This window comes from Gossypium raimondii, chromosome 6 (genome assembly GCF_025698545.1).
Source record: "Gossypium raimondii isolate GPD5lz chromosome 6, ASM2569854v1, whole genome shotgun sequence".
NCBI classification, from domain to species: Eukaryota; Viridiplantae; Streptophyta; class Magnoliopsida; order Malvales; family Malvaceae; genus Gossypium; species Gossypium raimondii.
In genome coordinates, this window is record NC_068570.1 from 42,057,588 (window position 1) to 42,072,030 (window position 14,443).

The 14,443-nt window shown below is 31.8% G+C and overlaps 1 protein-coding gene across 1 annotated transcript; it reads right to left on the bottom strand.

Moving 5' to 3' along the window:
• Window positions 1-242: 242 nt before the first annotated feature.
• LOC105771470 (pathogenesis-related genes transcriptional activator PTI5) lies at window positions 243-1,251 on the bottom strand. Its single transcript, XM_012592938.2, has one exon. It carries the CDS (start codon window positions 1,169-1,171, stop codon window positions 560-562), a length of 612 nt encoding a protein of 203 aa, XP_012448392.1. The 5' UTR covers window positions 1,172-1,251; the 3' UTR covers window positions 243-559.
• Between the last annotated feature and the right edge of the window lie 13,192 nt (window positions 1,252-14,443).

Here is a 14,443-nt window from a genome sequence, read left to right on the forward strand (position 1 = left end):
GTTTTTTTTCTTTTACGTTTATTAAATTTATATACTAATCATAAGTCAAATCGAAACCAAATTGACACACTTAGGGTGAGTTTAGATGGGCCGTATGTTTACTTGCGGTTAGTGTAAAAATAGCGGTGGCGATAAGATTAGATACTGTAGCGATACTATAACGTGAGACAAAAAGTAAGTTAAACGCACCGCACCGCATGCACCCAATCGCCCATCCAAACCCACCCTTAGTCTTGTACGAGTAAACCAAAAAGGTAATTGTGAAATTTACACCTATTGAATTTATTTAGATACAATAAATGTAATATAAAATAAAATCGAACCCATATTTTCTACCAATTTTATGGTCCTCAAATCGCATTTGTGCACTCTGTTGCAATGTTCATTGGACATCCACGATCTAACTAGACAGACCTCTTCTATACAGAAAAATTAAATCAAAAGGGAAAATGTAAAACCCAGAAAAAGGAAATTAAAATTAAAACTAAAAAGGTAAATGAAAACCGTAACACATATGAATACCCAGTCTTAGGAAACTTTCAAGAACTGGTTGTCTTGTTTAAGTTATCCGATTCTGATCCTTTATTAGGGGACTCCCTGTTGTCTTGCTCTCTGATTCCGATATGGATGCCCCAAATGAAATCACGGTGGAGCTACTACCTGAACCACAGGTTGTTTCTTCCAATCTTTTTGAGCTTACATTCGGCCGTAATCTTTGAACCGATGATGGTTCCACCGAAACTTCAGCTGGGAAATTCAGTAAAGCCTTTGAACCACGCATCCTATAAGCTGCCTTGTCATAAGCCAAAGCAGCAGCTTCAGCTGTTTCGAATGTGCCTAGCCACATCCGTGCCCCTTGTCGAGTGGAGTCACGGATCTCGGCGGCGTATTTACCCCATGGGCGACGCCTGACTCCCCTGTAATGCTTCTTGGGTGAGTTCCTGGCTGGTTCAAGCGTGGTTTGGTTTGTTGCGGTTACCTGAAACTGAAACTGATGGCAATAGTTATTGAGTGGGAGGGCGTGATGAGCGTTGGCTTCGTCCAAGACTTGGAAGATGAACATGTCTTGTGAATCATTCTCATTAAGTGGGAGATGATGATCCATATTCTGGGACTGGGAGACTTCAACCATGGATTCCTTTCGGACCTTTTTTGCTCTATGGGATGTCATGTTGGGTTGATGAAGCCCTCAAGTTTGTACAGAGTGGCTCTAGTCTACACTTGTATTTAATTTAAGAAACTATAATCGTGATTATGCGTAGTATATATTTATATCCTCGTTTAAAATATGCTGAGATTTGTTCGAAGATACCATCATTCTTTTTCTTTCCTTAATATTCTAATATCATATAATTTTTATATATATATATATATATATATATATATATTACAAAGTTATTAAATTTTTAATATGTTTATACAATAAAAATTTGACATGCGATAAAAAATTATTTACGGAGAAAAATTTTGCAACATAAACCCTTTAGCTTTTTATATAATTTTTAAACGTGTTTGCAAGTTATATCTTCATGATAAGTGCTTTCAATTTGCTTATATTCACTAATTCAACTTACAATTTTACATTATATGTCACTATAAATTTTAAAACAGTTTAATAATTTTTTAAAAATATTATCACTATTTTCACAAATTAAATAAACTATTATAATTGAATAACCTTTTTAATATTTGAATATAAAATTTTAACTTTAAAATTCCAAATAATTTTATACAATAATTCCAAGTAATTTTAGAACATAGTACTTTTTAGAAACTATTTTAAGAATGTTTTTTAGAAAAAAATGATAAGTTTAAAAATGACATTAAGTATTTTGAAAATTATTTATACTGTTAGAATATTTGTTTCATATATATAATATTCATTTTAAACTAATATATAAAAATTATGTTTTAAATTTTATTTGTGTCATTTATAATTCTGACATTTGTTCATACTTCCGATCATATTATGTTTTAATTTTTATCTCATTATAAAATTATATTATGTTTTTAAATTTTAATACTTAATTTTTTATATATTAGTTTAAAATGAATATTATATATATGAAACAAATATTCTAACGGTATAAATAATTTTCAAAATACTTAATGTCATTTTTAAACTTATCATTCTTTTTCTAAAAAAACTTTCTTAAAATAGTTTTTAAAAGTACCATGTTCTAAAATTACTTGGAATTTTATAGAAATTTGTATATAGGCACAAGGATGATGTAAGAAATTTCGTATAAGAAATCAAAATAAAATTAAAAATATTTGAGAGACTAAAGCTAAAACTTTTTGTTAAAATAATTTAAATTGAACAAATAATTTTTGAGGGACTAAAATGCAATTTTTATTTGGCCAATGCTAAAACAACTAAAATAAATTCTTAATGTTATGTGGTTATTAATATAATAACATAAGGAAAAATTATTTGATAAATATGTATTACATAGATAGATATACAATAAAGAATAATTAATACAAATTTATATTTAAATTTAGAAATATTAGTAAAAAATATTTTAAAATTAGACCTCTTTAATTTAATTAAAAATTATACCTTCACTTATGCAAAAACAAGTAATGTGAATGACTAAAATTACTAATTTATATTAAATTATTACTAATTTATATTCTAAAATATGATAAAATTAATCGTAATACCAAAAGTAGCATTAATGTATTATATAAGCAAAAAGAAGGTGAGAGAAACTAGAGATTCTACTTTATTTCTTGATTGGAATTTATAAAAGATGAAATTTTACCCTCATATTTTTAGTTTCTACATGAATTTATTTCATTTTCTTTAACTATATTGGATCATGACATATCTATAATATTGGTGAAAATGATTATATAATAAATTTGTAAAATATATAAGTTAAATATGTAAGTTGGGAAAGTGAAAATTATGTCTCAAATTCCTACCCTTTTATATGTATGCATATATTTCTTAGATTTTGTATTAAAAAATACAAAAATCTTCCTAAAATAATATTTATTACATTGAATAAATAATGTGTTTTAATAAATTTACAATTGAGTTCAAACCGGTTGATAGATGACACCTACTCAATTAAAATCTTAAATAATAACATAAATTGGATACCATTGTTAAGATAATTATATGACCAATTGAGGTAAGTTCGATATTCATATATATATTTTTGATATTTGCCATGTTCGTTTTGTGGTACATGTTTAAGGCTCGTGACTGTTTTTCTTAATAATATTATCTTTAAAATTGAATATAAATTCTCCTTTTAGGAATACAATATATTTCACTATTAAATTAAACACTTGTTGATCCTACAATAATATATATCCTTTTAGGCTCCTTGGTATCTGAAAGAGAGTATAAAAATGGTAAAGGATGAGATATTTAGTTTCAATTTATTATAGATTTAAGTAAAAAAAAATATTGAATTTAGTAATATTACGTGGCATAAAGATTATGAATGTACCAAAAACTTGAAGGAGTTGTGAGAGGGTGAGGGACATATGCTCGTTTGGGAAAAATAGCATAGGATTGTCTTAAATGAATAATTTTCATTGGAAAAGCAAAGTTAGGTTGGACGTCAATTTTGAACACTTCATTTCGTTGAATGTAGCTTTGATTGCGTAGAAACATGTGCAAACACATTGAAAAGCAAAAGGCTGAAAAAGCTAATGATTTCCCACGAAAATTCTACAAGTTTAAAATCCACAAGTTTTTTTATTTTTATTTATCAAAAAGAATCTCATAAATATCCATTTCATAATTATAATAATTATTTTTTAAAATTCGATAGTTAAGTTAGTTGAACCCTTTTATATCAACATCTAATGACGAAAGAGTTTGGCATCCATTGGAATGATTGAGGTCAGCAAGGTCGTCATGTTATTACTAGAACACCAGAGTCCTTTTCGAAATAAATAGCTGGAAATCAAGTCGATCTCCGCCTTGACTTTTCAACTTGTACAGAGCAATGAAAAACCTGATACAACTCCATCCCTTCTTAAATTGTTGCCCACAGCTTCTAGAGTATAAAGAATTCCACCAGTCCACGCAATATAAAATTATTTTAATATTATCAAATGAAAACTTTGACCTGCGTTATCGAGTTTAAATAATAATTTTTAAAATATATAATTTTTTTTAAAAATCTCTTCATATATTATAATTATATTTGTTATTTTTTTATAAATAGTGTGGGTCTAAAAGAATCTTTTGAATAGATTAAATTATTGTTTTATTTATTATATTATATTATTGGATTGAGAATGAATGATTTGTTACTATTATATTATATGAAATATTACAAGGTGTTTTTCGTGGTAGACGCAGAAATTTTCGAATTAATTATAAAATATATATATGTTGCAAGCCAAAATTATCATGGTTAAAATGATAATATTATTGTTTCATAATTTTTTCAATTAACTTAAATTAATTAAAAGATAAATAATAAAATTTATAATGCCACTAATTAAATTAAATTAAATTGATTAAGTAATAATATCAAATTATTATTTTATCTCTATCTAATTAAATTAATTTGAGATAAATAATAAATAAAATAGTTTAAATATTTTTTATCACTTTAAACGGATGGTTTACATTCCACAATAACTGTCATTTACTTAAAAAAATAGCTGTAACAGCCCGTTTTTCAGTGGTATCAGAAACAGTGGTTTTAGAGTCACCAAATTCAACGAGTAAGTTCGTAATTATTATTTAATATTTACGAGTTAACTATGGTTTTAAAAATATTTTTAATATGATAATTTATGCTATTCGAATGATTAATTAAGTTCAAGTGGTAAGACACTAAGGTTAAGTGGTTTTAGAAAATGAGGTATCGAGACCTCATCTCTATAAACCGAGTCGTAAATATTTTTATAAATATTTACAAAGTGTCATTAAGGTGGTATTAAAGTTTCGTTGAAAAATTTTAACATTTCGATAGTTAATTAATTAAAAGGACTAAATTGTAAAGATGTAAAATTTAATCACTATTTGATTTGAGTGATTAAATGGTTAATTGAATAAAGGAAAAGAGACTTAAACGGTAACTAAACCATGTTCAAAGTTTCCAAGCAATGGTGTTATGATTGAATCCACTAGCTTTTGGATTAATTGTTCTTTTAGTCCTAATTAGTTTGAGATTAAGTTGTAAATAAATTTATTTAGTTAGAATTTAATTAAATTGAAGGACCAATTGTGAAATTAAACCTTCCTTTGATGGTAATTATGCCATATATTTATGTGATGGACAAATATGGACATGAGTTTGGTGTTTTATTTATTTATTTAATCAAGGGCAAAATAGTAATTTGATAATTAAATTAAATTAAATTAAAAGAAAAAGTTTCGTCCATTCTTTTAATGGTGCATGTAAGTTCAATTTAGCCCCGTTTTCAATAATTTTTTATGTTTTTGATATCGTTGGAACTAGGTCCAGCTAGCCCGTACCTTCGATTTTGAAACTGCTAAAGATTGTGAATGTTTCCATTGATGAATCTATATGATTTTAGCTATTAAATGATGAATTTGAGATGCTGGTATATATTTAAAAGTATTTTGTTAAGTAATTTTGATGAATTTTCCAATTAGGGACTAAATTGTTAAAATAGAAAAATACAAGAGTTTGTTGTGAAATTATTGCAAAAATGGGCTGTAATGAATGCCATGAATATTAGAATAGCATGAGCTTGCATTAAAAATGGTTAATTTGCATGTTTTAGGCTCAGGGACTAAATTGAATAAAAGTAAAATGTTAGGGGCAATTTTGTAAAAATGTAAAAATACTAAATTTCATAAAATAAATTGTTTTATTGTTTGAACTAATAAATTGAATGAAATTATTAATTTAGATTAAGGTCGAGTGAAAAATCGAGGAGAATAGAAAATTGACCAAAATGTCCCTATACTTTGACATTTTTACAATTTAGCCAGGTAAGTTCGTACGGTTAGAATTTAACATCAATATGAATTTTTGAGTAGATTAGCTGGTACAAATTGTATATTTATTTTTAATTATTGATAATTAATGGTAATTTGAGATATAATATTGAATTTGATTACTCGGATTGGATTGAATGCAGGATAGAGTACAGTCGTGATTTGGTGTGTTTGGCTGGACTAAAAATGTACTCATATCATAAGTCATTTTTCTTATGGAAAATCTCGGTAAGGTAATTTTTTTAATGAATTTGAAAGATTTGTTATTTATTGAATATTGACTTGAACATAAATGAATTCATCAGTTGAGATTTTGTAAATGTGATAATGTGCAAATATGATAATTGGATATTAGTTGTATTTGGAAAGTGAATTGGAGCCCTATTAACTATATCAGGCTGAGTCGGGTATAGATGACATGCCATAGGATAGGAAGAGTTCAGGAATTTTTTCGACTTCGAGTCGATGAGGCTGGGTGCCAATTTACTTTGGTTTAACCGATGAGACATTAGATGTCAAATTTATATAGCGCTAGGCACATTTAGTACTTCGGATTTATCCGATGAGGCACTGGGTACCAAACTGGTGTGTTGGTTGGATCCGTGTATCCGTTCGATTCCAAGTCGTGTTAATAGGGGTAATTAAATAAAACGGTAAGATTTGTAGAAATGGCTTGGAAATGGTCATTTTCTTGTCTACACGGCCTAAGACACGGGCGTGTGTCTCAGCAATGTATGACACACGGCTTAAAACACGGGGGTGTGTCTCAGCCGTGTGTGACACACGGCCAGGTGACACGGTCGTATGTCCTCTGTAGTTTTTAAAGGGTTACAAGTCAGGCTGTTACATGGCCTAACACACGGCCTGGCACACGAGTGTGTGAGATTACTTCGAAGGGTACACGACCTAGCACAGGAGCGTGTGACTTGGCCATGTGACCAAGTCAGAGAGTTACACGGCCTAAGACACAGGCGTGTCTCCCGATCGTGTGAGTCACACGGCCTGACCACACGACAGTGTGACCCCTACAATGTGAATTTTTCTATCTTTTTCCATGAAGTTCTACATGTTTCCGATTTAGTCTTGACTTGTTTCTAATGCGTATTTAGGGTCTTGAGGGCTCGTATAAGGGACAGTATATAAGATTTTGATTAGTTTTATTATGAATATTTATATGTTATTAAACGTTTCAAAATTCTATCTATTTGATCCGTAAACCCGGTAATACTCTGTAACCCTGTTCCGGCGACGGACACGGGTTAAGAGTGTTACACTAGCACTATAAAAGGGAGTCACCTTCAAGTCATTCTACACATTCACAAATTTAGAAATTTAAAAATTCTCTAAAGGAAATATTTTGCATACTTGAAGCCCTTTCTAAAATTTCAAAAACTTTTTGAAGAAATCTTGATGAATACTAAATCAATTCTAAACAAAGTTGTGTTCCTACTTGTCCAACTAAAGAAAGGAGGTCAAAACTTATTTCTAAAAAATATCATGTTTCGATATTGTTTAATTGAAAAAAAAGAGGTCTAAACCTGTTTTAGGAGTACGTCACGACAACACTTGAAGCTGTTGGAAAATATGTAATTTTAGAAAACTTTGAGGCATATTCTCGATTAGTAAAGGTGGATAGTTGAATCATAAAATTATGGTTTTATATTCTACTCCAATAAACCTCTACAACGGTATATCATATGCTCAAAATGGTCGAGTGATGAATGAGAAATTTACCCTCAAAGTAAGCTACAATAGAATTGATTTTCATTTTGTTTCAGAATATTAATTCTGCTGTTTAACAAAATCAAAGGGTAATATAAATTGGAAATTAAAATTTTTATTTATTATGGCATTAATTATGGCTTTAAATTGTGAAAACTTAAATTGTAGCTTCAAAATTGTGACATCAAAGAAAAAGAAATTTATCAACGATGAATTAAAAAGACAATATGAGAGTGCATGTCTACGATTGGTTCTTTGAAAGACTTGGTATTTAAGCACACCAAGTGCACCACCTGTCGTTCAGAGTTACCTACCTGGTGCATTATTTTATTATGTTTTTGATTAGGCCGTATAAACTTTTGTTCTGGGTTTTATTAAATTCCTGTTGTCTAACAAAAGTTGATAATTTTTCTAATTCTGGTTTTGTTTCTGAAATCTTAACAAAGAATGGAAACTCCCACCAACGCTGTGGAAGATATGAGCTTATGTGTTGTGATTTCTGAAGTCAACATGGTTGGCTCAAATCCAAGAGAATGGTGGCTTGATATTGGTGCCACACGTCATATCTGTTGTGACAAAAACTCCTTTTCTGAGTTGGAGCCTTGTGAAAGTAGGGAGAAGCTCTATATGGGCAATGCTGCGACTTCCAAGATCAAGAGGAAGGGTATTATGGTCTTGAAGATAACTTCTGGCAAAAAACTTAAGCTTCAAAATGTGTTGTATGTGCCTGACATACGGAAGAATCTTGTTTCTGAAACACTCCTTAGTGCGCACGGCTTTAGGATTGTGTTTGAATCCCAAAAACTAATTTTGTCTAATGGGGGAATGTTTGTAGGAAGGGGATATGTATTAAATGACATGTGGAAACTTAATGTAATCTCTGTAAAAGCCAAAACTATGAATAAAAATGTTGCTTCTTCTTCTGTTTATATGCTTGAGTCATTTAATTTATGGCGTGGTAGGCTCAAACATGTTAATTATGATACTTTACAAACATTAATTAACTTAGAGCACATTCTTTCATTTCACATTAACTATAAACATAAATGTGAAACTTGTGTTGAGGCAAAATTAACAAGGTCTTAATCTCAAACTGTTGAAAGAAGCACAGATTCACTTGATCTAATGCATATCGATACTTGTGACTTAAAGTTTGTTCAAATGAGAGGAGGGAATAAATATTTTATTACCTTCATTGATGATAACACAAAATATTGCTACGTATATTTGCTTAAGAGCAAAGACGAAGCTATAGAGAAATTTATTCTCTATAAGCGTGAAGTTGAAACCTAACTTAATAAAAAGATTAAGATGGTAAGAAGTGATCGTTGTGGTGAATATGTTGTATCATTTTGTGAATACTGTGCACAACATGGTATTATTCATGAAGTGACACTACCATTCTCTCTTCAAACAAATGGAGTAGCTGAGCAGAAAAATCAGACTCTAAAGGAAATGATGAACGCATTGCTAGGAAGCTCTAGGTTATCACAGAACATGTGGGAAAAAGCTATTCTGTCAGCTAATTACCTTTTAAATAAGGTTCCCCGCAAGAAAAGGGACAAGACACCATATGAGTTATAGAAAGATAGAAAATCTTCTTACAACTACTTGAAAGTGTGGGGGTGTCTTGCAAAAGTAATGGCTCTGTTACCAAAGCAAATGAAAAGAGGTCCTAAAACGGTGGATTGATTTGTATTGGCTATGCAGATCATAGCAATGCATATAGGTTTCTTATGTATAAATCAAAGAATCCTGACATTCACAATAATACTATATTGGAATCAAAGAATGCTTCGTTCTTTGAAAATATCTTCCCTTGTAAAGCTAGGGAAGTTGATTCAAGTTCAACAAAACGAACTTCATAGACTATAAATGAAAATAGTCAAGAATAGGTTGAAACTGAGATAAAGCCAATGACGAGTAAAAGAGCAAGGGTGGAAAAATCTTTTGGATCGAATTTTCTAACCTTTATGCTAGAGGTCGAACCTTAAGCGTATTATGATGCTATATAGTCATTAGAAAGCACCTCGTGGAAAGATGCTATTGAAAGTGAAATTGATTCCATCATGCAAAATCATACATGGTAATTAGTGGACCTTCCTCCGAGAATTACACCATCAAATTCTAAATGGATTTTCAAATGGAAAATGGAAGCAGATGGAACAATTGTTAAGTACAAGGCCAGATTGGTTATAAAAGGTTATAGACAAAAGGAAGGCCTTGACTACTTTGATCATTTTTCTCCAATATCCAGAAGAACTTCTATAAGAATGATACTTGCAATTGTCACCTTACGAAATCTAGAAGTACATCAAATGGATGTTAAAACAACTTTTCTAAATGGAGATCTTAATGAAGAAATTTACATGGAACAACTTGAGGGTCATGTAGTTTCAGGTCAAGAAAGGAAAGTTTGTAAATTGGTGAAGTCTTTATATGGACTTAAGCAAGCACCAAAACATTGACATGAAAAGTTCGATAACGTCATGATGACAAATGGCTTTAAGGTTAATGAGCGTGACAAATGTGTGTATGTCAAAACTACTGATAGTGGATATATAATCTTATATTTATATATTGATGACATACTCATTGTTGGAAGTAACTATGAAATGGTAAAACGTACCAAAGACATGTTAAATTCAAGGTTTGACATAAAAGATATGGGACTAGCTAATGTGACTTTAGGCATCCAAATCAGGAGGTCATCTGAAGGTCTCATATTAACTTAGTCACACTATATGAACAAGATTCTTAGGAAATTTAGCAAGGACAATTTTGGCATAGCCAGAACTCCAATAGATATGAGGCAACATCAGTCCAAGAACAAAGGTGAAAGTTCTAATCAAGTGGAATATGCAAGAGTCATAGGCAGTCTAATGTACCTTATGAGCTGTACTAGATAGATATTACTTTCATTGTAAGCAGTTTAGGCAAATTCACAAGCAATCCAGGGGAAAACCACTAGAAAGCAATTATGAAGATACTGAGATATCTCAGATATACTCTAGACTATGGATTGCATTATTCCAAAGATCTTGCTATTTTAGAAGGATTCTCCGATGCCAATTGGATATTTGATATTCAAGATACCAAAGGCACATGCCAATTGGATATTTGATATTCAAGATACCAAAGGCACAAGTGGATATGTTTTTACATTGAGAGGAGGAGCTGTGTCATGGAAATCCTAAAGACAAACTATTATAACCAGATCCACAATGGAATCTAAGTTTATAGCTTTAGACAAATCTGGAGAAGAGGCCGAATGACTTCAAAACTTCTTAGAGGATATTCTTGACTGGCCAAAGCTTGTGCCCACAATATGTATATATTGTGATAACCAAGCAACAATTGGTAGGGCACAAAATGTAATGTATAATCATAAGTCAAGACATATGGGTCGTCGACACAATACAATTAGACAACTGATCTCAAACAGAGTTATCTCTATTGATTTTGTAAAATCAAAATATAACATTGCGGATCCACTAACTAAAGGCTTAAATCGAGATCGAGTTGATAAAATATCAAAAGGAATGAGACTAAAGCTCATGGAAATAAAAGGCGCTATGTGAAGGAAAACCCTACCTAGCTGACTGGAGATCCCAAGATCTAGGTTTATAGGGATAACTTATTTGCATAGACCTGTGAGGTCACTCTAGGTTATTATCCCAAGTCCATTCCTATGATGTAAACAGTGACTAAAAATGGAATAGGTTAAGCAATGTTTTTAATGACCGTTGTGTGTTTCGGTGAGTCGAGCAACATAAGTCACCTATGTGAGAATGAAATGGGGTCACTTCGAGAAGACTATTAGAGAATAGTTCTCTCAAAATCTTTTAGAACCAGGAGATGTTCACGGTTATATGAACATACCTATGAGAACTAAAACCTTGCTAGAGAGGTAGTTATGTGAGGTATATCATTGTTTACAAAAAAGGCAGAATAGTTCAAAGGACATCGCGTCTACTGGTCTGCTAGTAAAGTAAATATACTTTCACAAGGGAAGGTTCAAGTGTGGATGTCTACCTATCCTATGCAACTATCAATCGTAGATTCTATCACCACATCGTGTCAATGTTTTTCGTTAAAAATATCAATTTTCATTCATGTGGGTGATTGTTGGAAAATATGTAATTTTTGGAAACTTTGAAGCACATTCTTGATTGGTAAAGGTGGAGAGTTTGTAACATACCAAACCCGGCCTAGAGGTTATGGCTGAATTTGAAAATATTACGAAGAAGGGTTTTGAAACAAAACTTTCATGTTAAAATTTCTCGTATTAATTTTTACTAAAAGATTCCATGTTTTCGGAAAAACTTATTATACTATTTAAATGAAACCATCATTTATTGCCCTTTTAGGTAAAATGTAAATTTTTTGTGAAAGTTTGTAAGTCGTTATAGTTGAAAATCAAGCTTGTGTTTTCAAAAACATTTGTTTGCGTAAAACCGTTATTTGCCACATGTTGCAGTTTAAAATTCAAAACGCACCCAAAACTCAAATTATAAACAAACAGTCCAGAGAGTCCATAAATTACAAAACTCTCAAAATAATCTAAAATTTAAATAAAATCATTAATTAAACTAGTTTGCAAAATCGTGGTCACTGTTGAGACTACGCCACACTAAACCACCTATGTCTGAGGATTCTGAACAGAGCAGACAAACAAATGTGAGTTTTCATAAACTCAGAATGTAACTAAACAGAGTCATGCAAACACATAAACCTAGATTTCTCAATATATCACAACAGAAGCGGACATAAGTCCTTAACAGAATCAGATCATATCAGAATCGGATTATTAGAAACATAAAGATATGCAAAGTCCTACCCCTATCTTCAATACACTATCTTTGATCATCCTAACACACCATATGGGATATAAAACACCCACCCATCCCTACACACCACATAGTGTCTTTACGACACTTATCAGAATAGTTTGCAACCAAGCTGCCAGTATATCGGCGAAATGTCACCTCACAGAATACTTCCTCCACATACACAAATCCCACCCCATATAAAAATACAAAATATAGATAAATAGATATAACAGAGTTAACATGTCCAGCACGATCATATACAGATAACATACATGTTATACGAGTCAGTCAAATCATACATATCAATTTCTAAATGCTCAAATCAGTCTATCAGAATAGTAGATATCATGCATTAGGGTTTGTTTTACCCTTACCGAACCTATGGAAAGCCCACTGTTGATTGGAATGACATATGTGACCCTAGGGAAAATTTTAGAATTATGGGCCCACGTGTGGCTCACACAGCTAAATTGGCCTTGCCCGTTTGGCATACCTGTCACATGGCTATGTGTCGCATACAGCCGACCACATGCTCATATAAAACACCCATCCATACTTACACACCACATAGTGTCTTTACGTCTTTGTGGTGTCGATAGGCCACTTTTTCGGCTTTTGTCGAACCTCGATTTCTCGTGTTTTTGTTACACACCTAGTTTATTTTTGTTGTTATAGCAATCTCAAGACCATTAGAACTTATAATTCGATTAAGGATACTAAGTCAATAACCGAAACGATTTATAGAACTAAAATCCCCAATTCAACGAAATGCTCACCTTTGATGAACAACACGTCCCAAACTTAATTCACCGCAGCATCGAATGTTTCCAACCCCTCTCCTAAACAATCAATCAATTCCAATGTTTAAAACCAACATTCATTAAAATTGCAAACTAATTCTCATAACAGAAAATCTCCAAAACGCAATGTATAGAGTAAAAATGCTACTTACGAAATGCTCCGACAGTAGAACAAACAATCTCAAGCATCCATACGATGAAGCAAAATCAATGGACTAACAAAGTCGTAATTTGACCAAAAGAAAGAGAGGGAAGGGAAAAAGAAGAAGACAATATAGGAGATGGGGAAAAATAGAACGTGAAATTGGGAAGGGAAAATTTGGAAAGAGAAAGTAAAATTAATTAAAAAAACAAAATAAAATACAATGCCCCAAATTAAGCCATGATCTTTCATTCAAACCAACTCCAACTACCCACTCATTCATCCAGTATCATAGACTTTCAATTCCATCCAAACTCTACTACATAACCAGCACACACGCCCAAAAGTAAAAAAATAGCATCCGTCGCTCACACGAGGGTTCAAACACGAGACCTTAGGGCAAGTTAACACCTTACCACTTGAACCAGTAGACTCATTCTGATTTGATTTGACTAAAAATAGAATATAAGCCAAACCGCCAAGGGACAGGCTAAGATGAAAAATAGCAAAAATTTCCAAAGGTAGGACTCAAACCCGAGACCTCAAACACACAAACCCAGAACACTTAACAACTGAAGCAAATACATGTTTATGACAGTATTCACAGAAAAAAATTAAATTAGTCAATGAGTTATAACTCTACCCCCTAAAAGAAATTTCAATTTCAAAATTTACCTCATCTGAACAAATGAGGATACTGCTGACTCATCGCATCCTCAGGTTCCCACGTGACTTTCTCAGTGCCATCATTCTGCCACAGAACCTTAACTAACGGAATAGAGTTCCTCCTCAGAATCTTTACGTCTTGATCCAAAATCTTAACCAGTTCCTCCTCAAAAGTCAAATCTGGTCTAACCTCAATCTCCTCAACCGAAACAACATGAGATGGGTCAAACCAATACCGCCTTAAAATAGAGACGTGAAATACGTCATGGATACGGTCTAACTCCAAAGGTAGCTATAACTAATAAGCGATCGCTTCCACACGCTTCAGAATCCG